The 23,561-nt window shown below is 34.0% G+C and overlaps 2 protein-coding genes across 6 annotated transcripts in view; one reads left to right on the forward strand and one right to left on the reverse strand.

Moving 5' to 3' along the window:
• The window catches only part of LOC116308801 (leucine--tRNA ligase, cytoplasmic), a 54,150-nt gene that overhangs the window by 20,086 nt on the left and 10,503 nt on the right, over positions 1 to 23,561 (forward strand). The window contains exons 22-23 of the mRNA XM_089038806.1: positions 12,480 to 12,608; positions 23,225 to 23,276. Of these exons, the coding sequence (XP_088894932.1) occupies positions 12,480 to 12,608; positions 23,225 to 23,276 (181 nt within the window). The remainder of the gene's footprint in view (positions 1 to 12,479; positions 12,609 to 23,224; positions 23,277 to 23,561) is intronic.
• LOC116308802 (beta-1 adrenergic receptor) lies at positions 587 to 23,488 on the reverse strand. 5 transcript variants are annotated; one of them, XM_089038804.1, is made up of 3 exons: positions 23,173 to 23,488; positions 22,840 to 22,890; positions 587 to 2,506 (listed from the first exon to the last, which is right to left on the reverse strand). In XM_089038804.1, exon 3 carries the CDS (start codon positions 2,204 to 2,206, stop codon positions 1,178 to 1,180), a length of 1,029 nt encoding a protein of 342 aa, XP_088894930.1. In that variant the 5' UTR covers positions 2,207 to 2,506; positions 22,840 to 22,890; positions 23,173 to 23,488; the 3' UTR covers positions 587 to 1,177. The 5 variants fall into 5 exon arrangements, with proteins under 5 accessions (XP_088894930.1, XP_088894931.1, XP_031575154.1 ...); XM_089038805.1 differs by lacking the exons at positions 22,840 to 22,890; positions 23,173 to 23,488 and adding an exon at positions 19,092 to 19,502; XM_031719294.2 differs by lacking the exons at positions 22,840 to 22,890; positions 23,173 to 23,488 and adding an exon at positions 15,228 to 15,857.

Raw genomic sequence — 23,561 nt, forward strand, 5'->3', positions numbered from 1 at the left:
ATTTGCATGTATTTGGGTATTTATACTGCCCTTTAAGTCCGCGATCTTTGAGTATTTTCTCCGCATACGCCTAAAAAAACCCTTTAATTGGTCTTAATTCTAGTAGGCATAAAAAACTCGAGGGGGGGTGATTTTGGTCCGTGATTCAAATTTTTTGATTTATGAAATTCTCTTTTTTCTTATCTACGTCAAAGATAGAAGATGCTTTGTTATTAAGTACTAAGTCATGGATAAAAACACACCATTTAGGCTCGTTGACCCCGGAGGAAACAGAAAGCGCTCTACCAATAGACGTCAAGCAAGAGTTCTTTATTTTAATCATAAATACACAATATAATGCGATTTTTAAATTGCAAGTGTCGTTGCTATCGTGCAGTAAAATCACCTCAAATTCGACCAAATTAACGAGCGCAACAAATTTCGGTCTCCGAATTTACGCGGTCTTTAATCTTCAAGTGATGTATAAGTGCTGTGCTGAAGTTAAAAATAGTCTAACTATTTACCACGGTTGTTAAGCATCCAAAATTCTTAAAAAAACTAGACTTTGATGTGAATAATAAATGCGTCAAATAGCTTCAAGCAGTCAGCTGGTTATTAGCCCTTTTTATTCGAGACTTTATTCATTTATCTTATTTACATTTTTTTGTATAGTTTCAGTGAAATCGTTTCTTAGTAGCGATGATAACTTTAATCAACTACAATAAATTCTTTTGTCGTTTTCCCTTTCAAACAACGCAAAGCTGTAGTCATTGCTGTGGTTGTGGTATACACAACGCTAATTTTATATGTACATATTTTGGCGTGAACGAGTTTGTGTAAAACCGTTTTGTGTTGATGTTCACTTTAATTCCAAATGTTATTTACAATTTTCAGCGTTTGTATCCTGTTTCGATTGATGAGTGTTACTAAGACTATAACCGAGTTAATTTCGATCATACATTTGAGTACATATGTATAAGTACGATTGTAATTTTTGTTTCTTTTAGTTCCATCTAATCTATTCCGATGTTTTGCTCTCTTGTATGTTTTATTCTTCCCTTTTTTCCTATTATTTTCTTCATTTCCACGAGATAAAGGTTAGCGGATAAGCTAGAAATATTTCGGTCTTCAGTTTTTGTTAGTGTATTACTTTAGGGTTGAATTACGGATCATTACAACCAAAGGCGGGCATCTTTTATCACCTTTGCTCCCCACGACCAATCAAAGATGTCATCTGTGTCCCGTTGTGGTTCTGTTTCTTCGGGCAGAGAGCTTTTCGGAAGTCGTGCTTGCCAATGATATAGAACAGTGGATTGGACAAGGACGTCACAAATCTTGGGTAGTAGAAGAAGACGTACTCAGCCCAGTGTGGCAAACGGAACAGATCTAGTTGTTCTCGCAGACTATAAAGAAAAAATGGCAGCCAGCAAATAACATAAACCAAGATCATGACCAAGAAAACGATGGCTGATTTCCATTGGGCCTGAATGTTGAAGGAGCTGTTCTTTTTCTGCAGTGGTTCACCGACGCCACGTGTAGAAGGCATGTTGTGTTTCTTCATCTGTTTTTCGTGGTATCGCACGATGATTATAATACGAACGTACGAATATACCATGACCATCAGCGGTAGAAGGAAGAATATTAGCAACGTGCTGACGAGGTAGATAGATGTTTTGCGCTTATATGTTTCCCAGGCTTGTTCCATTTCTTCATCTGACATCTCTGAAAGCTCTTCGTCGTTAGGCTGCCAGGAAAGTTGAATAAGCGAGACGAAGAACGAAGTAAGCCAGATCATCAAGATGGTTGTTTTGGCCACGGTGCGAGTGACTATCGTATGGTACCGTATTGCATGGACAATGGCGGCGTAACGATCCAGCGTCACTGCTAACAGGTGTAACACAGTTGATGTACTTGTAAATCGCCAACAGAGCATAGCTGTACGGCAATAGTCTTGCTGAGTAACGGCAGAGCAGATCAGATAAAAAGGGATGCCAAACAAACCCGTCAGCAAGTCGGAAATCGCCAAACTCACCAGGAATGTGTTGGTGATGGTTCTTAACCGTCGATTTCTCGCGAACAAAACTAGACCCAAACTGTTAGCGATGATAATAAAGACGGCAAGAATGATTGGAAAAGTATCAACAACTGCCTCAAATCCTTTAGCAGACTCGTCATGGTCTTCTTCCATTTCGTCTGTCTCTTCAATTTTGCTCGTATTATTCTCCATCCTTCTAAACCACTTTGACTAAAAAAAATTTGCCGCGAAAATACAGCTGCACCAATCGAATAGATACTGCTTGCTCTTCGCTGATCGTTTTTTAATGCCTACTTGATTTTCACCCGGCCGAAGTACTACTGTGTTAGTACTAGCCCTGACGTTTTTAAACTCGGCTCTTGAGTCGTCGGTTCTAATGATGCGCTAATGTAAACACTTTTGGCCGGTCCTCGATTTTCTTGGAGCACTGAAACTGCGGTCAAGTTCTTCGTTTAAGTCTCAAAGACCACAATGACTATTATCTCTAACATCCTGTTCGGAACAAAAAAATAATACCATTCATTAGTAGAGCTTGAGCATGCGTAGGAAAATTGGTCTTTCATCACGTACTAGGACACAGGAACCCCAACTTTGAGTTTTCTTTATTTAGATTTTCCGCTAAATGTTTGAAATTTTGGATTTTTCATATTTTTTTTTTAGCGCGGTCGCCATCAAGTGTAGGATAAGAATCGGCACTTTTGGTTTCACCTTGTCTATCGCTTTAAGTGGTTTGTTTGCTTTGCGTTATCGTTCGAGTCCCTAACACTATACCTCTTGAAAAATATATGTCTTTAAAGTCATATTGTTTTAGTGCCGTAGAAATTCAAATAATAATTAAAGAAAATGAATTGATAATAGTATAATAATAATAGTGTAATTACTTTCACTATGTGAATAAGCAAAAGATAAATTAAACAACAAAAGAGTGTGAACGTTTTTTGAAATTTTGCTTCTTTAAAAAGTTATTGAATTTCAAAATTGGAACCTCGAAAAATTTCAATGTCGGTTGATGTTTTACGCATAAAAGACAAAATACTCAAAATATCAAAAACCGCTCACACTCTTTTGTAGATTATGTTTTCCTTCTTCACATAGTGAAGTTCTTCTGGCTATACGCAATAACGCTATTTCCATTAATTTACCTCTACGGAACGTGCCCGATTTGTGTTTAAGGCTCGGCATTGTTTCAAATTAGAAAATCGCTTTCAAAGAATATTATTTTCGAAATCTTTGTTATACGACCTTTAAAACGATATATAGTGTTAGGGGGTTTTGTTAAACGTATATATATATATATATAAAGAAAAAAAGAGCTATAATGATATCCTACAATAAAATAAATAAATAATAATAAATAAGGCAAACATGATTATTCATTTGTTAAACACCAAATATTGAACGATCTTTTGAATATACTTAAAAAATAATAAATTGACGAGAAATGAAAGCACAGGAAGATAACAAGATAATATTTTGAAAAGGGAGTATCTAAGGAAGTCTTCTGTAGAATCAATAGCAGAAATCATGTTACCAAGTCTACAATTAAGTATTTTTATAGATCATGCTAAAAAAAAATAGCGTATATAGGACATTGCGACTAAAATAGAGACCACAATGGCGAAATTAGTGCCACCCTTGCATTCTATATTCCCAAGAAAAAAAATTAAGCTATATGTGTTTATGAACAAAGTTGATACTAAAATGCTGAATTTTTTGTTAAATGGAAAATCATTTACAATATGTAGGTCTGTAAATTTAACGAAGCAAGCTCCTTTATGTTAATCATTTACTCAGGTGTTAAATGTTTGAATTTTTGAGTGATGAAAAATTTCTAATAACGAAGAGGGAATGAGCGAGTAACTAAACTGAATCTCTTGATAGCAGGTGGTTAGGGGGGGGGGGGGGGGGTGCTAGGGGTAAGTAAATTGTTTATAAAAAGTTTGATGGCAACCCAGGAGGTTAAAATTTAGATCATAGATTCCCCGCAGCTTAATATTTTGGTCGGCTTTTCTATAATCTGTAGATTCAGCTCCAGTTGTTCTTAAGATCAAGCAATGATTGAGGAAGGTAAATAGACAAATGGCTTATATTTAGCCTCGCGAAAGCGCGCATCTGTGGACAGATGTTTTCGAAAACGACTTCGAATGCCCAGTCGTATCCCCCCTCGCTGCTCATTAAAAAGCGCATGCATTCATGACGAAAATCAACAGGAGTTGAATCTAGAGTTATATACAGATGAATCGCTCGTTTCATGCGAACAAAAACCACTCAAGTAGGAGTGGAGTGAGGATGGTTTTGCGCTGGTAATAGGCGCGGTAAGTGCGCATCTTACCGGCTGCAAATTTATCATCCACCCTTCGCTTTATTTCCATCTTGCTGGCGGCCTTGATTTAACTCGCCATAAAATGCACAATAGCTGAGATTTATCGAATCAACGTATGAAGCAGGAAAGCCATCTTTTGAGATTAAAAGCGCTAAAAAGAGTTTTCGATTTAAGAATTTTTAAAAGCGTCCGACTGACGTTTCTATCACAAAGGAACGACTCTTGTGTGTGCACGAATAGCAGCCTATCGACCCTGACTCAAGATTGTAGATATTCCTAAGGCGATTAAGAAAACTCTTTGACAAAAGGTGATTTCATTGATGGTTACCAGCGTCAGCCAATATGGAAAAGAAAGAAAAGACCTTAAACGACGCAGTATGTGATTTCGAAACGTACCAGTTTTCATTATGACATCTATAATCAATTATACCCATCATTTATAAATTTAAATCAATTGTAACTCTTAGCACAAATGTTTAATCTAACCTTCATTATAGCCGTTTGTTCCGAAATATAAAAGTGCCGAGATAAAAACTTGATATTTGCTCTTTTTGGATCACAAAAACATTAAACTTAACGGCGGCATTCTTAGATCGATTCTTTTATTTTTTATATTCAAAGGAGATTATAACGAATTGAAAATGTCTGATATTCGGTATTCGGTGAATAAGTGCGCAAGTTTTCTTTTAACGGTTATTAAGAGTTATTGAGAGAATTAAAAGAAAGTTGGACTTACTTGCTGTAAGTGTGTACATAAAGCTTAAATACTAGCCTCTCGTCGCTGTAGACAAGCCATCCACTCGACTGCGCGACACCGATGCCCATCCTCTAGCTACTCTAATAAGATCATCCGTTACAAATAGCCAAGCATAAGCTCCTACTGACGTCACTCTTTCTTTCATAACCCGGCCTGTATCACTAATCAAGATATTTCAAGATATAATCAAGATATAATCAAGATATAATCAGAGAGGAACGAAGCCATTCAAGTGTTGAATCAGAGAATGATATTGCTCGTTCGTATAAATTAGTGAGCGAAAAATTTCGGAAGGTGAACAAATCTTCCTACTTCCTCTCTAATTTTTTTCTCTTTCTTTCCTGTTTTTCTTTCTGTCCTTTGCCCTTTTCTTCTTCTTTTTTCTTTCTTTCTCTTTTTTTCTTTCTCTTTTCTGTTTTCATTTCTGTTTGTTATCCGAATAATTCCCTAATCGTTTCCTTACTACAAAAAAAATTTTGAAAAGAAAAACAAACGAAGCAAGCTACCTTTATTTTTTGAATTTTCCCCCCGGTTTTATGGTTTCTGTCACTTCGGTCAAACATAACACCTCTGGCGGAATAACTCTTCGTTATAATCGTGATTTTTTGATTTAAAAAAAATATATAGTATCTACTTACGGTTTAGGTTGTGTTTAATCAGACTTTTTAAAAATTTCCCAGCTCAATTCGAGTGTCTCAAAGAACAAGCCAGTAACTCCTCGACTTTTATTTATTTTCATATTCTTTTTCTCTGGGTTTATAAAGCCGGAAGCACTCCTCGACTTTTTCTACGGGTGGTATTATCGCTTTTTGCGGAAAATTTTTCCTGCGTACGATATTATCAATCGCTCGCTCCATGAGACTGGTTCTATTTATAAAAAACACTTGTCAGATTGGCCGTTTTTCCGCAAAATCAAACAACTGTTTGTTAATCTGTGAATCCTGACGAAGGAAAAAAGTGAAAGAGTAAATAAATATTGGCTTGAGCTTTAATCGTTGTGTAAACTAAGCTATATTGACACCGTTTTATTATCAAATGTGGGCCTTGTTAATCGAAGGAAAAAATTATCTTTCATTTCAAAATTAATTTCAAATTTTTAGTTTTAAATTGAATTTTAATATTTTTTATTTTTGCTATGAGGAAGAGCTTTCAAGGACTCTTTGACTACTTCAAATTCAATTCAACCTTTTCTCATGCCTTTCGTGCCCCGTTTATATTTTCCTCAGTATGGGATTCTTTGTAATACATTAGCAAGCAAACTTGGCTCTTGTTTCTAACAGCTGGAAGATGATTCATTTGATTAATTAAGCATCTAAAAAAGCCTCTCTTTCTTTGACTTAGCTCCCTATTTTTTTAATCATATATTACGGGTAGCTCTCTTTATCCCTTTTGAAGCCATTCTTATCGTACTTCACTATAACTTTTCTTCTTATTTCTTCATCTGCTTTTTGTCCTCGAGTTAATGAAGGGTTAAAAGAATACGATAATTTAAATCGTCTGATTCTAAAGTTTAATATATCTATTCTTCTAGATTAAATCTTATTAAGTTGAATACCTAGCTCATATTTTTCTATTTTGAAGTCTCTAAATAGAACAATAAAGTTTGTTTAGTAGACGAAAAAGATTACTGATTTAGTAATTAAGCTAGGTCGGGAGCGCGAGGACGTTTTCAGATTTTCATATGTTTTACACGTAAATCAAACTTGCAGCATATTTTGCTACAATAGATAGGTATTAAAGAGTTACCTTCTTCGTTCTTGGATTTCAGATGAGCGGGGAAAAGGGAGAGGGATCTAACTTATAATCATATTAAAAACAAGAAGAAGGGGGAAAAACGCGCCAAATTTGGAAGAGGAGGATGACTGAACGCTTGTCGAACATCAGGCTTTAGAAACATGATTATCTGTTGTTGTTTTTTTAAGATAAAAATAATTAAATTTCAAAGATCTGTGGTGTCGCTTCATTATATTCCTATCGGCTTTCCACATTCATTAGACATCTTTCACTTGTCTGCGCCTTGATAACGTCTGAATTTTCTAGCATTATCTGCATAACAATTCGATGTTTTCACACTGGGATAGGCCGAGCCAACAGCTGTTTGCGACTTTACATTTTTCTGCTAGAGAACTGATTTGCAGATTGTTTTATTATTCTTGATCTCATAGATAAACGATCTGCTTGGTAGGTGCGCATTTGAATTCTGAATATTGCATTCCTAGACCAAAGGGCATTTTGCATAGGTCTCGTTTATTTGAAATAAAAAGTAATTATACAGCAATTAACTCAGATGGAATACACTAAAAATAGAATAATAATTATTATTAATCCTTCTTTAGACAATGTCACTATGACCCACAAAACCCTTCCGTCTTGGAATGCACTATTCAGTATGCAGTATTCGTATTCAACCTTTTTAAAAATAGCTGTATGTAGAGAGAGAGGTTCACGATTGTGCGTTGACCAATGGCGGCTCTGGTTTTCAAAACACCTTTTCTGATAGATTTTAAAATAATAATTGTAAAAACCTTTTCTGAGATGGCGAACATGGTGCATTCTGGTCTAGCTTCGGGACCAACATCTTTTGCTTATCATGATGTTTGTACCAAAGCTACACAACAATATGCATTAGTCCTTTTTATCGAACTCAGAAAAGGCCTATTGTGCGACTAATAATAATAATAATATTAATATAATATAATAATAATAATTTTACAAACCGAAATTTAAAAGACGTGATCAGCCTATTTCTTCGAGATTTTTCTCAAAGATTTTTGTTCAAAAATAACCCGAAAACCTTTTACATTTTTTTTTTCTATAAGTTCAAAGAAAGATGAATCGAAAAATCTATAAAATATTCTTGGTACAATGTCTAAATATTCATCGAAAAAAGAAAGATTTACGGATTTGATTTATTCAGTTTTTCCTTTTCTTACAAGATATTTGAGAAGTAATTATGCAACAGCTAGCATAGAAATTGCATAAAGTCTATCGTATTGAACAGAACAAAGATAGATAAAAGTTTTTATTTTTTTCCGGTCCGGTATTCTAAAAAATCGTGCCTTCTGATTGGCTGTTTGAGCGGGCGGTATCTGCCCGCGCGCACTCGTGGTCTGTTATCCTTTCGCGCTAAACAACAAAACAAAAAGATTACAAAAACAAGTATAAAAACAATACGGGAAAAAATAAATGGGTACAGTTTTTCTCTATCCGGACCTTCTGGCCGGTAAATAACATACATCTATACGATGTGACGAAGTAAATACGGTAAGCCTTTGAGTGGTTTGAATCATATTTTTTCTTTGGACTTTGGACATTGCCTTTTTGAAGCTACCGCTTGGTTACTTTGACTTCACATTCGAGTCCCTACACACGCCAAACATTTATCGCTTGTTTTGTATTCAATGTGTTAATAAATGCAATAAGCCAAATTACTTATTCTGTGCTTTTTGTTTTTATGTCGTTATTTCTTTAAAACCAAAACAAGAGTTGGAAAACTAACACTTGCAAAAGGAGTAAACATAATCATTAAAAGCAGGATTTTGTATGTCGTGTGTCTCTTTCTTTTTCTCCTTCTTCACGTCTTTTCTTAAAACAAAGACAACAATTTCAACATTAAGATAATAATTATAATAAACAACTGTGTAGGGTAGAAAGAACTAAGTTCCGTTTAGTTAAAAATACAAAAACAAAATTGTTTTCAAATGTTACTGCAGTGGAGAAATACTTTACTAAGGAGATCTTTATTAAACGTCGTCTGAATATATACTAATATATTCAAAAAGTGATAAAAACAAAACAACTATGGATAACAAGGGGTAATTACAGACTAAAAGAATCGTATAAATAAAAAAGGCTTTGTTTGTTGAAAGTTCGACGCCTTGAGTGAAACGTGGAAAACGTGCCGAACTTGGTAACTATTAGATGGATTATCTTTATAAATTTAGATTTACTTTTCTTGTTAGAATAAAACTGGAATTTTCAAAACTAATGCATATTTATTCGAAAGATTAAATCTTTTAGGTAAGTCCTCAAATTTCCAGGAATTGTGGATAAATTCCAGATCATTTCATTAAAAAACTTTACAAGCCTCTTATTTGCCTCGTTTTTTAACGAAAATTTGGTTTGAAATATCTCCTTCAGGCCTTGAAAAAAACATTTATTTACTTGAGGGATTATAGAGAATGCTTAGTTATAGCTGATATATGTCATGTTTTATCAAATCTACGCGTTTAATCCGCAATCCTTAAATTCAATACTTCAAAACGCGAAAAATAGCTAGGAAAGAAAAAAGTAGCGAGTTTGAGTCGCAAAACGGACAACGTTCTGCCCGAGAAATACAAATTAAAATTCAAGAAATGAGAAAAAAATACTTAAAAACCTTTTGTGCCTTCCATCTTGAAGGATTTACACCAGTTAATCTAAAGTGATATTTTAAGAATACATTTTTTTAGATGAATGTTTTAGGATTTTCTTTCTTTAAATCGATTGACAAAACAAATAATACTAATTTACTAAAATTGCACACACAAAAAATTGTAAAATGATAAAAAATATTTGTTAAAATGTTCCGGAAAGAAAAACTAAAGTCGTACATATTTTGAAATATAGTGAAAATAGGACTAAAGACTTACCAAATATTTAAAAATATATTTCCGTAGACTACTGAAGTGGTCTTTGAACAGACACTTTTTGGAAAGTTGCACGATTATACCATTCATATAAGAAATATTCATTTTGGCATGGTTTCAGAAATTATGCTATAACCTTGACCAATCAAAAACAGAACAAAAAAGATTCTATTGTTAATCAAGAGAATATTAACATCCGATTGTTCCTAACTTAAATTGGATTTAAAGCTTCGGATTAGAATTAAATAGTTATATCCTAAATTGGTTTCCTGCGATAAATTTAGATCTCTGTAGCTTTACTACCATACCAATCAAGTAAAAAATTTTAGGGTAATTTTATAGTAACGAACTTTCTTTTAAGAAAGTCGAATTTATCGAAATATTAAGGGTTTTTACTAGTTTTCTAAATTTGAAATTTCGGATTAATGAGAGGATAAGATTAAAACGAACAGGGAAACGCAGTTCGTAGCTTTTCACTCCCATTTTCTAGGATAAATTAGTGACTCACTCTTTTGGATTTGAAAGTTTTTTTATTACTTTGATTGATATATCATTAGTTATTGATGTGTTTAATTTTTTAGAAAATCGTTAAATTGTTTCACTTTCCAAACACGAAATCAAGATTTATGCGCAAAGAATATATATATAAATATATGAATGACCGAAAAACGTTTTTTAAACTTAGCAATACCAAACTCTAATCATATGAATAATTCAAAACACGTCCCAACACTTTTATCAGACAATAATTGCGAAAATCATTCAAGCACGTTTTTACACGTCTTTTTTTTTTTTTTTTTTGAGCTTGGTACCTTCTTGATAATTTAATTGAATCAATAAAAGCAATAGTTTATGAATTCTTTCAAATTAGACACGCGAAGGTTTGTTGCTCGAAAAATGTGCTAGTTATTCTACTTACTAGGCTATCAAAATAGAGATCCTTATGTACATGATACGAGAATTTTGGAACATTGAAATGGTTTTGCTTCCAAATCACCCAATGACAAAACAACAAGGTATACGATTAAATATATAGAGGATATTACATGGGCGCTTGGAGATACGAAATTTATCTTCGAGTGTTGAAAAGATCTCTCACGAGTGAGCGCAGCGAACGAGTGAGAGATTTTCAACACGAGAAGATAAATTTCGTATCTCCAAGCGCCCATGTAATATTCTGTTTATTATATAATTATCAATGAAGTATGTTTTGGCTTTTTCAGGCAATTCTTTCCGATTATTTTTGAATAGCCATCGCAATGGTGTTATCTTCACACGTGAAAATAACATGTTATTTTCACGTGTGAAGATATCAATTTTTCGAAATAGAGAAAAATAGATATTTCATTGGTAATTATATAATAAAACAACTTCTTATATTTTGTACTTTAGAAAAAAGTTCTTATTATTGCTGCGCATGCGAGGGATTGTCGTTTGACATTAAGAGAGAATTCTTTTCGTATTCAAGCAGTGAGCGCCAAAAAACTATTTTCTTGAAGAAAAGCTGTTGTACAAGGTTAAAATCTTTTTATTCAGAAAGATTAACTTGTTTGGAAGTGGAGATGACCGATGAAAGTGGAATCAAAGTGTTAACCCGAGGCAAGGGTTTTATTCGAAAATGAGGTTTAGGCCTTCATTTGCTTATTTCCCATATATTTTCTATAAAACAGCCTAACAAAGCAACATTCTAACACAAATGCAACAAAACATCTTTGTGCAATTGAAAATACCGCTTCAAACAGCCATTTTATCATAGTACACCAGTTTCTAACTGTTTAAAAAAGGTTTTGAGTGTTAACCCAAAACGAAAATTGGGATCAAAACTCATACGAAAGTCTAGTTTTTGGCGCTTTTTGCCATTATTGCTCATTATTGAAAACAATTTCCCCTTCATATTTTATCTAGAAAAAGTATGATGGTTTTTAGTGCTTTCTTGGGTCATTAATGCCAAGGATTAAGCGGAAGACACTTAACACTACTCATTGAAAATCTCATTCAAAATGGTTCCCTAGTAGTAATTTGTTCCTTTTAGGTTTTTGAAGACAGCATGGTGTCCAGGAAATCTAGTCTAAGTTGTTAGGTCAACTGATAAATCACCTCAGTAATGGTTTTACAGAAAGTAATTTAGATAGACGTTCGGACTAACATCGAAGTCTAAAAAAATAATTCGAATCACAAACACCTGAAAATACCACAATATAGACTTTCAAGAATCCAGTAAATCGAAAAAAAAAAAAAAAAATTTCAACCGCTTAACAACACACACACATGGGTAAAAAAAAGTGTTTTAGTGTTCAAAATTTGAATGAAAAATTGCTGTCTAATGATTAAGCACGAAAATTACAACCGCAATTTTGTCCTAACCAATATATCAGAAATCTTTATGATTAATCAATAAAATAGTAGCGTTAAAATGAGACCAGAATAATGGCTTTAGTTCCTTATTTTTGCATTAATTTCTGATAATTCGAAAACTAATGCATCTAATTGAAGTTGTTTTTTCTCCGGCTAACATAATTTTTCGTGCTTTTCTTGACTTGAAGATAAAAAACATATAAAAAACTATAAATTAATGATATTTAGAGGAAATAAAGATATAGAAAAAGCTATGAAAAGCAGTGAAAAGGTTTTTTAGTTTGAAAAACACGGTAAAAAAGGAGAGAGAAATTTCGATGACAACCAATTTGCTATAAACTAAGATAGATGTTTTTTTTTTATTAATTTATTTTCTTTATTCCTTCTTTTTCTTTCAAACAGTAAACTTCGTCAAGAATTTCAATACTGGTACCCAGTTGACCTCCGAGTGTCCGGCAAGGACTTGGTGCCTAATCACCTGACCTATTACCTGTACAACCACACTGCAGTCTGGTCCAATGAGAAAGACAAGTAAGTCTATTGATTTTGGTAACCATGGGAACTATGTAATGTAAAACTGCTCACTTGGTAGCTAGGCTTTTGGGGGAGGAGAATGGTAAGAATTTTACATCCTATTTCTTTCCAAATCCTTCGCGTCCAAAGAGTAATCGGGTTAAAAATAGTAGCTGAAGCTAGCAGAATTTAAAACCATTTCACCGAGAAAAGCCTAAAATTTGCCTAAACAAAAATATTTTGTTTACTGACATGAGGTTTCTATTTTTCGACTCTTATTTAAATGAAAAACTATATAACGTAAACTGTCCAAAATTTCCAAAGAAAATAAAAGATTATTATGGTCTACTTTCCGTTCACACTAATTTTTTTTCTAATACCTTTTTAAAAGAAAAAAAAGAAGAAGAAAACAAAAAACAAGAAAGATTGACTGATAAAGCCGAAACAATTGTCTCATTATATCGTATTGAATTTTTGTTTGGGAAATAAATAATCTTAATCACCTTTCTTTATCACATCAATTTCGAACAAAAACCAAAATATTTCCAACTTTTTTCGCTTTTTGTTTTACACAATTTTGACTAAGAATCGTTATTGAATTTGAGGATCTGAATTTTGGGGTGTAAGAAGATGGTGTTAAGGGTTTTTAAGATTAAAGTTAGAGAGTGACCTGCAGTTTAAGTAATGTTCTTATGGATTTCTTTCGCTCTACTCAAAAGGGAGGCTTTTGAGCTGGGGTTATTCATGATGGCCGTAATAATTGCAGGTCCGAGGGCTTCCTCTAGACACGTTATTTCATTATTGCGTTTGCTATTGCATTTGGTATTAGGGAAATATACAACCTACATTGACCGTGAAAACACAACACGTTTTACAGACAAAAAAAATCTATTGAAACTCTCTCAATTTCTCAGACAGAATAGATAATTCTGTAGTAGAATAAGTTTTGTTCCTTGCATAGATTGAATTGGCTATCTAGGTTCTGAAAATGTGGGATTAAATCCCAACTCGTTCCAAAAGAAACGTTTCTTGAACCAAATGTTTAAGCCTGAACACCTTTTCTTGTTTAGTAGTTAGTTAAGACACGTCAGTCAGTGAAGGTAGCTGCTGCTTTAACATGTAATAAATGCAAAGCTCAAGAATTCAAATTCATAAAAGAAGTCCACAGATAAACTTGAGACATTTGCACATTTATCTATCTAGGAATAACCCACCAGTACTATATATAACTAACTTTGATTTTTCTAGGTTTTAGCTGTTGAGTGAGCCTATTGTTTGCATATCGACGTTTAGGGAAAAAAACAGCTCGCTACTGATGTATTTCGGTCGCGCCTTATGCACAAACACGCCTCCCAGTCGACACACTACAACCAAAACTATTTAAAATAAACCAAGTATTTTCCAAATCATTTTTAGCTTACTTAATTCTAAGCTGTCCTCCTCTCTTTTTGGGGTCCAAAGTTCATCAGCCAATACAGCACACTACTTGGAGCAGAGCGGCAGATATATGTAATCGGAATAAAGATTACAGTCAGTTAACTCAAGTCATAACACAATGTATGATTTATTCTCCAAGAGGATAAGAGTATATTTTGAGTTTGAAGACTTGCTCTCGGAATTGAAACGAGAGTTCACTTAGCGTTGTCACTTGCTGTGTGTGAATCTTACAAGAATAATCGTCCTATCGGTCAAGATATCCTGGAATGATTTTTAAACAAAGCAATAGTCGAAGTTCATGACAAGTTACGGAAGTAATTTGCGTTTATATTGAAACCTTAGTAAGATTAAAAAAAAAAAAAAAAGTAAACAGAAATGTCGGCAAAGGTACAAGAATGAGGCCAGTGAGGATCATGGGAAGCCAGTGAGGAAGCCCACTTTTATTAAATACAATAATCGAAAGAAATTGTCTCTTATTCGCCTGTATTCCTTATGATTACAAATTGAATTGTACGGAAAACGTTAAACCTCGGAAGAATTGATAAAAAATCTAGATGTCGATTCAATTGCTTAATGTATATTAGAACGCCGCGATATAAATATTCGTTTTTTTTCTCGAAAGTGTAGTGTGTATAAACAGTGGGTAGTCCTCATACTAAGAAAGCAGACAAGAAAACGAGGGATGTCGATATATCAATGTAGGAAACGTACTGACAGACGGAGAACGGAATTAGCGAACGGACGTGGAACCGAACGAACAAACGAAACGAGCAAAAAGGACGAAAACAGGCGAGAAAATGACGAGGGACGAACGAAATCATCGAACGTACGCGAAATACGGAACAATAAAAACGAAACTAGCAAACGCATTAAACGAGGGTAAATGACTGGATATAAGGACAAACGAGCTAACGCTAATTATGTGGAGCTCGTAGTTTTATGACTCATGCAAGATTTGTAAACACTATTTCTAACACTACTATATTCACTATTCTATACATGCATGCATATCCTACTGAGTTCGCGTGTTGATTTTCAACAGGGAAAATCGAAACGAATTAAAACGGGAATAAACGAAGAAATGAGGAAAAATTCTTAGCTGAAACCGTTCTAAATTATAACCCAAAGATGTGCTAATAACCGCAAACAGACTAATGATAGAAACTTTAGAAAAAAATAATTCATAAATTATCGATTTACCTCATGCAGAAAGGAATCCTATCAGTTGGTGGGTTGAGGTGAAATGCAGCTTGTACGAAAATCTTTTCTATTGCCCAACATGTTCTTGTCAAACGCCTTATGGCTTGACATATAGATATTGCCTATCTTACCAACCAATCAATCAACCGTCTAAGACACTTCAAATGGTAAAAAAACAACCAATTTGTTGGCAAGAAATTAAATTTCCCAACTGTGAGTAGCCGTAATTGAAAGTCTCGTTATTAAAAAGTGCCGAAGTGTCAGTTCCTTCGAGCAAGGTGTTAGATAATTTAATAAACTCGAAAAAAGGCGTCAGTTGAATTGGCGAGTTTACGTGGACCTTTTCCAAGTGATTAAGATACTATAATTCCAGAAAATTACGACACAATAGGATTACTAATGTTATAAATTAAAGATAAAATTATTGAATATAAAGAGAAATTGGTTTTTCATGTTCCCATTTATAATTTGTTACCTTTAATCGTCCATGGTATGCCTATGGGTGGAATAATTGCTCCACATGTTTACTTTGCTTACTTAATATACAGTTTTCGCCTGTGGTCTTTATCGCCTACATGAATGATAACGATGTTGAATAATGATCAACAAAGCCATAACTCTTAAAATAATTCACACGGATTGTTTTTTTGTTGGTTTTTTTTTTTCTTTCTTTCTTTCTTTCTTTCTTTCTTTCTTTCTTTCTTTTGTTTTTTTCTTTTTTTTTGTTTTTTGTTTTTTGTTTTGTTTTTTCTTTTTTCTTTTTTTTGTTTTTGTTTTTGTTTTGTTTTTGGTTCTTCTTGGTACATTTTAAACCTCTCCCTTAAATGCATTCATCGCTATATTTTGCTGTCTTTTGCTGTCTCTTACCTTAATGATAGCAACATCAATCCATTACATTCTTGTTTCTCTTGTCTATTCTGTCATAACATGTGCTAATATTTGTCGCTTGTAATAAGATTTACTCTTCACTCCTTAAACCTTAGAACCATACTAATATTAGGCATTCACAGAATTCTTCAGTTCTTCATACAGCTTATTTATAGTTTGATGTACTTCAGCTGATAAAGGGTGGAGGCTTCTGATACGTCCTTTAAAAAGGCACGTATTTGAAAATCAAAAGCCGAAAATCTTGGCACTTTTGAGCATATTTTTAGATAAAATCACACTTATGTATCTCCAGAGTAACCCTAATGTAATTTAATTGGGAGAACAATGTATTCATGTTATAACTTACGTGATTTAAAAACATCTTCCTATAAATATGAGGTGACCCTTTAGGGGGTCGCTGCTGTAAAGTGTTTATGTTTTTCTTTCTTTCTTTCTTTCTTTCTTTCTTTCTTTCTTGCGTTCTCCTATGAAGGTGCAAAAGCATGGAACTCTTTGCCTTCAGATATTAAGTCAGCTAGAAGTATAAGGGAATTTAAAAGAAAGCTTTCTTCTGTTGGACTCTCATAAACTTTTTTAGCTGTCTAAATTGTATTCTTATTTAACTCGACATTCTTGTAAAGCAAGTTTTATATTGATAGAATTTTTTTTTCGAGTATAAATAAAGTATCACTCACTCTTCCTTTCTTTCTTCCTTCCTTTCTTTCTTCCTTTCTTTCTTTCTTTCTTTCTTCCTTTCTTTCTTTCTTTCTTTCTTCCTTTCTTCCTTTCTTCCTTTCTTTCTTTCTTTCTTCCTTTCTTTCTTTCTTTCTTTCTTTCTTTCTTTCTTTCTTTCTTTCTTTCTTTCTTTCTTTCTTTCTTTCTTTCTTTCTTTCTGTTTTCGTTTCTGTTTTCTTATCCGATTATTCACTAATCGTTTCCTTCTAAGTTAGCATTCACATCGTGAATGCACTAATTTTGATTAAGATCAAGTTAAGTTGAAACCTCAATAAATTGCTTTCAAAGATAAGTTATACTGGGTCTCAAAAGTTTATCGTTTCAGCCTCAAAGTCTCCGAACGTTGTCTTTCTTCATTCATTTTACAAGATCTGCCAAGATAAGAATAGCCCTTATAGACTAGAATATTGTAGCACAAAAAGCAGTCACGTGAAAACGAAACTTTCGAATCTCTCGTTAAATGTTTTCTAGTCTTCATTTCAATAAGTAAAATTATCATTTGTTATCGTAAGACGAGCTTAAGCCCTAGTTACTGAATCTCTACTCGTTTCTTTCACAAATGATTGGCCAATGATAAGATGATTTGAATTTGAATTCATCGTAGTAACTACACTCTATTCGAACCATTTTATAGATTTCAAAATAATCTCTTAATGACAAGAATCAAGCACTTTGCATTCTCGTATCTTTTCCTGGAATCTTTCTCAGTTCCCTTACATCTACGTTCTTCTGTGATGCGTTGAAATACACATTTTTTTACAGGGGGGGGGGGGGGGGGATAATGTTTTCTCATTTCAGACCACGTGTCATTCTCTTGATAATGTTGCTAGTATAGTTGTAGCCTCACCCAGAGCATCATTGATTGCTATCTTTTATCGTAAAGCAATCTCAGGGCTCCAATAGAGAGTGAATTCTTGAACCATTATTTTATCTGTTACAATTTTATGGCCCTTGCTAGGGTCTCTACGATAACATATTTTTTAGACGAAACTCTTCTCCGCTAATGCGCAGTAATGGACCAACTTGCACTAAAAGGCCCCCGTCCCTTAAATCGATGAAGTGTGTCAAAATGAACACTAGAAATGAAAAGAACACCTCGATATCAATAAGATAATAATAATAATAATGATAATAATAATAATAATGTTTGCATTAATTGTAATAATAATGATAATAAGGTGGACTTTCAGCTCAGAATGTCAAGTATCGGAGAAATAACATTACATATGAAATAATTAGATCTTATTAACCGAGCGGGAGGTCTGTACGGGATAATCTTGACCGAGGTCGGAATGTACAGACCGAGGTCAAGATTATCCTGTACAGACCGACCAAGCTCAGTTGATAAGAGTTTTATTATATGACCACTTTTCATTGAAAAGGACAAAATGGTTTTGCCGTAAGATTAATATGCGATCGGACCGGTTAATGCCGGAGAATCTAGACCAGTCCGCGATGCGATCTATCCAATCAGATTGCTCGATTTGCTAGTGTCCAGGCTCTAAGATTCACGGTCATATAATAAAGTATTTTATAAGGATGTGTTATTTGGCAAGCTCTTCTTTCTTTCTTTCCTTCCTTTCCTTTTTTTTTTTTTTCGTCCTTTCTCGCCTTTATTTATTTTTCTCTCCTTTCTTTCTTCTTACTCTCCTTTCTTTTTTCGTACATAGTTTACGGCAATTTTCATAAACGTGCGAACTCTGCGTCTACGAGCTGCATACAGAAATTTATTTTTTCGCTGCCGCCAGTCGAAAATATGAAAGGTACTGACTGATTAGGTTTGATTGACGGCAGCGAAAAACCAAGTTTCAGCGTACAGCTCGCAGACACAGAGTTCGCATGTATAAGAAAATTGTAAGACTTATAACTACTGCTTTTGATGTCGTGCCAAACTTTGTATTTTTCAAGCATCCTTAAACCTGATATATCTTCATGTCTAGATATAGAAAGCCAATGCCTCATTTCCGAAGTGTTTCTTAATTTAAGTACCGTATTTTATTATAATCCTAGTTCATTAACACACTGAAATAACGACCCTATCCAAGTGATGCTAATCTTAAAGTCTCTAAAAACTCCATATTTTTGCAAGTACCGCTTAAACCTTACAAGTACATGAGTCAGTGTTAATGCTATGAACATTTCTTCGTGGCTTAAATAATGGATAATCTTACAGAATGTAAATGAACTCTCTTGTGACAGTAACTACAAAGAGGTGATTTAAAGTGAACAGCGCTCAGAGGCACCAAAAGAATAGTATATTACCTTTGTACTTAGGTAGAATAAGTGACATTCTTGGGTCTTGGAACAATTCAAACGAACACCATTCACTTAAGCTATCGAATTTTCCTCAGGCCACTCTAACTTTCTGCTTTATATTGTCTCGCATTCTCTTTCTGATTGGTTAACAGCACGCATCTATTTTCCGCAAGCTTTGACTACGCATGTGCATCATAACAGCCGGTGTTTACAGACTTTCAAAGACTTTTCTATAAACTAAGATAAACTCGAGTCAAGCCAATCGAACCAGGTGATAAAGCAAATAAAACTTAGGCATATCGTTCTGGCTGTTAGGCTGTGGTTAAAAATATACGACTAGTCGTCTGCGCTATACGATACTTTTACTGCTAAAAATAGACCATTACACACAACAGTTTTTATGAACTCAAACAACTCTGATAAGCTTTCGAATTTTGTATGTAAATATGTTTTTGGTTTGTTTTTTGTTGTTGTTGTCGTTGTTGTTTGTTTTGTTAGTTTTTAGCTGGTTTTTTTTTTATTCAATTTTTCTTATTTAATATTTTTGTTTTGTTTTTCTTTTAAAGTATTTTTTATGGTGCTTTCTTTTCTAATGCCGATATATCTATATAGTTTTCTTTTTTTATATATACTTCTGCCGGGAACTGAAAACACGTTGTGTCGTGCCTGCGGTTTCGGTATCCTAATTAAGCGGTCAAACTTTTAGAATCATTTGGTGGTTGGTTTTACTTTTATTTGTTGCTACAAAAAGACATTCTGGAAAACTCTTTTTGCCTTTTAAAAACGATTTAACCATTACTGTAACATTGCTGTTGTTTAACCTCAAAGGACTATGTCTGTACACATCTGTGGCGATTGTTGATTACGGCACATTTCGGATTAAAACCTTACTGCGCATGCTCGGAAAAATAGCCGGAAAATTACACAGGCACTGTCAACTATATCGGAATATATATAAGATAACGACACAAAATATTTCCTGGAATATTTTCAATTCGTCGTTTTTCCATCAATTTTAAGCCGGAATTTGAACGTTTATGAAATAAGTTCCGGCTTTCTTGTCGTTTATCTTTTTTTTTACCAATTTACTCGCTGGGGAAGTGAAGATGTTACGTTAATCTAGATTTCCGTCTCATCTCAAGTTCTTTTTCAATTTGCTATCTTCTTATCTCAGTTATAATATAAAGCTGTACACCAAAAGCCAGGAAACCACTTAAAAGAGATGAAATGTTACGATAAATACGCGAATGTGAGAGTGGAAGAAGAGAGAGGCTTTTTCGCTACAAAGTTGTTTACCGTTTCTGTATCGAAGAGCTTCCGAAATGTGTTAGATATTGACATATATTCGGCAGTCGCTAAGCCATTATAAATGCTTCGTTTTGATTGCCCGTCGATTCAAAAGTCGAATTCACTTTTTAAAATGTTGAATTGCTTAAGGCTAAAATGTCTATATTGAGTGTCGTGGAGAATGACTCCGTGATATTTTGGTATTGAAAAAGTTAGTTCATTCGCCAACAGTGGTAGTAAAAGCCGATTAATTTTCTTAGCTAGCCGACTGGTTTATTTTAAATTCCATTTTTTACTTCCTCTCGTTTCTTTTTTCTTTATTTTCTTTTCCTTCGCTTCATCCCCCCCCCCCCCCCCCCCTCAATTTCCTTTCATTTCTTTGCATCCTCTTTCCTTACTTACTCCATTCCTTTTTTCTTGTCTTCTTGTATTCTCAGCTTTATTTTCTTCCCCTTCCCCTTTCCCATTCTTTCAATTTTTGTATATTTCTCTTTTTTCTCTCTATACGATTGTTCTTTCGTTCGACGAGGTGGTATTTTCTGGAAATCATTATCTCCATTACTAATCCATCCCTCTACGCTTACACTTACCATTCTCACCGCACATTTGCTAATCCGATTACCTCACAGGATAAACTCGGTAACTTAATGAGAGATAGTAGATAAACTGTAAATCCTGTCCTGTTTTGAGACTTTTTTAAAAACATAACGTTAAAAATCCCTCATTTTACTACACGAAACTACCGTACCCTGGTGCAGAAGTCACTGCTAATTGTGTCTCAGAATTGATAAATTCAAATCCCTTTAAATAAACTGTGAAGGACTTAAGAGCAAAGATTGATACAAAAAATATGGGAAGCAAATGTAGGCCAAAGATGCTGTAGAAATCATAGGTTCTCTTCTGTGCAGAATTGATAAATTCAAATCCCTAAAATAAACTAAGAGGGACTTAAGAGCAAAGATTGATACAAAAAATATGGGAAGCAAATGTAGGCCAAAGATGCTGTAGAAATCATAGGTTCTCTTCTGTGCAGAATTGATAAATTCAAATCCCTAAAATAAACTAAGAGGGACTTAAGAGCAAAGATTGATACAAAAAATATAGGAAGCAAATGTAGGAAGGATAGAAATCATAGGTTCTCTTCTGTGCTTCGAGGGTTTTTCTCAAGGTTCTCTGGTTTTCCTCTTACAACAAAATTTAACTCTACTGCTGTAACATACACTATTTCATATAGAGTTTTTCTTTGGATTATAATTAGGTCTAGACTAGAATTATACTGAAAACTTCAAGTTATTTTTTACTGGTATTTCGATGGTTAGCATAAGATATTTGTAAGGAATGGTGATAAAATAAACAGGTGCTTATACAAACAAACCCGCCCAAAGGCATTAACCAGTAATCCATCTTAATTCATTTAACTTCATATTTTCTTTCATAAAAAAAATTTTTTAATTATATTTGTTTTTTTCTTTCATTGGAAACTATTCTTCGTTTACTCAAAACAAAGTTCGTCAATGTTCTAATCGTTTATGTTATTTATTTAATGCAATCTTTGTTTCCACTGACTTTAAGATCAATTGCTTATTTTCAATTGAGAATTACATTCCAAATGCGCTTGAATCACGTTTGGTTAATAGATATATATTGTGTGGGCCGCTGTAATAGTCGTTCGCGAGACACCTCGTTATTTTACCACAGGTGGTAATAAGCACTCATTCTCTGATACATTTACGAACACCTACTTTCTTCACCTATCAAAGTAAACAAACTTTAAACCTACCAAAGTCAGTGACAACTTTGATAAAACTGACACAAATATCTTCTTTATCTGTTCGTAAGGACAGGGCAGAAAAACGGTTTTTGGCCTTTTTGCTATAAGGACAGCTTTACGTATTTAAGCTCAATATTTTGGAAACGAGTTCTTTTGGAGCCAAATAGCAAAATATCAAATGCGACCAAAATTTATTGAATGCGTATTTGAGATATAGAGCCGTGTACTTTGGGAGAGGTGATATTTTGATCAGCAGAAAAACTGACATTTTCGTGAATACTATGTACATTACACATTTATTGGTAAAAAGGTTACTTTTTGACTTAAACTCAGCGGGGCTCGCATTCCTTAAATCAATAAAAAAATATACTTTTGTTTATATTTATAAATAATTTTTTTCGCCAAATCGTTCGGCATCAAATGCGAGCCGAATTATTTTGCTTACCTTTTCGTCATATGATGTTATAATTTGACTCAGCGCTAGAGACAAAATTACTTCTATAAATACTCGCTGTAAAATTAATTTTGGCAATTTTTACCATATGGTAAGATTTTCAAGAAAAATAGCTGGTCTCAGTCGTTTTTAGTGTCGATCCTACTAATAGTAGTTGCAAAGAAGGCTAGTTGCAAAGAAGGCTAGAGTTTTAAGTATGAAAAAAAAAACTTAAAGCAAGAAGATTTTAATTCTTTACTTACCACGCTGTAGTGAGATTAGTTAGAACACTTTTATATATTTCTTCGCTCCATCTGGGAATTGAATAAAAAGTTGTTGTCATTTATATTCGTGAGACTAGAACCCATACTCTCGCTAGAGTGACGTCATTTTATTGTGCTCTCAAACGCCAATGTGACGACACTTTGACGACACAGTATTTGGGGGATTTTTTTTCGCCGCTGAATTTTAGAGTATCTGTACTTATATTGCCGCCAACTCGCAAATAAATAAGCTCCAGATCCGTACTTAACTTAGCTTACATCATTTTACCTAGCCTTTTAGGGGTTCCTATCCATTGAATTGAATTATTGTACCTGCTATATCTGTTAAATAAAACTCGCCTGTCCATTTCTTGTTTTTCTTCAGGTGGCCGAGAGGAGTTCGCGCCAATGGACATCTGCTGCTTAATTCAGAAAAGGTAAAGTGACGTCAGTACTTTACTGACATGGATTTCCTGCCAGGTTAATGGCAAGTTTGTAACGAGAAGTGAAAGGGATAGTTGAGTATGAGGAGCCGGGTTTCCCTTCACTGTGAGAATTTCATGAAGTTCGTTTGATGTTAAAGATGTTATCAAGAGAATATGATGAACCAAGAGAAGGAATCCCCGCGCCCCATCATGAGCTCTCTTTGATGCTATTTTTAGAATCTTTGGTGCTATTTTTAGAATCATTTAGTTGATCGTTTGTTTTTCTGCACGCGTGTA

This window comes from Actinia tenebrosa, unplaced genomic scaffold, assembly GCF_029948245.1.
Source record: "Actinia tenebrosa isolate PJP-AT-01 unplaced genomic scaffold, QUT_ActTen_1.0 PGA_scaffold6__47_contigs__length_16458017, whole genome shotgun sequence".
Lineage (NCBI taxonomy): Eukaryota > Metazoa > Cnidaria > Anthozoa > Actiniaria > Actiniidae > Actinia > Actinia tenebrosa.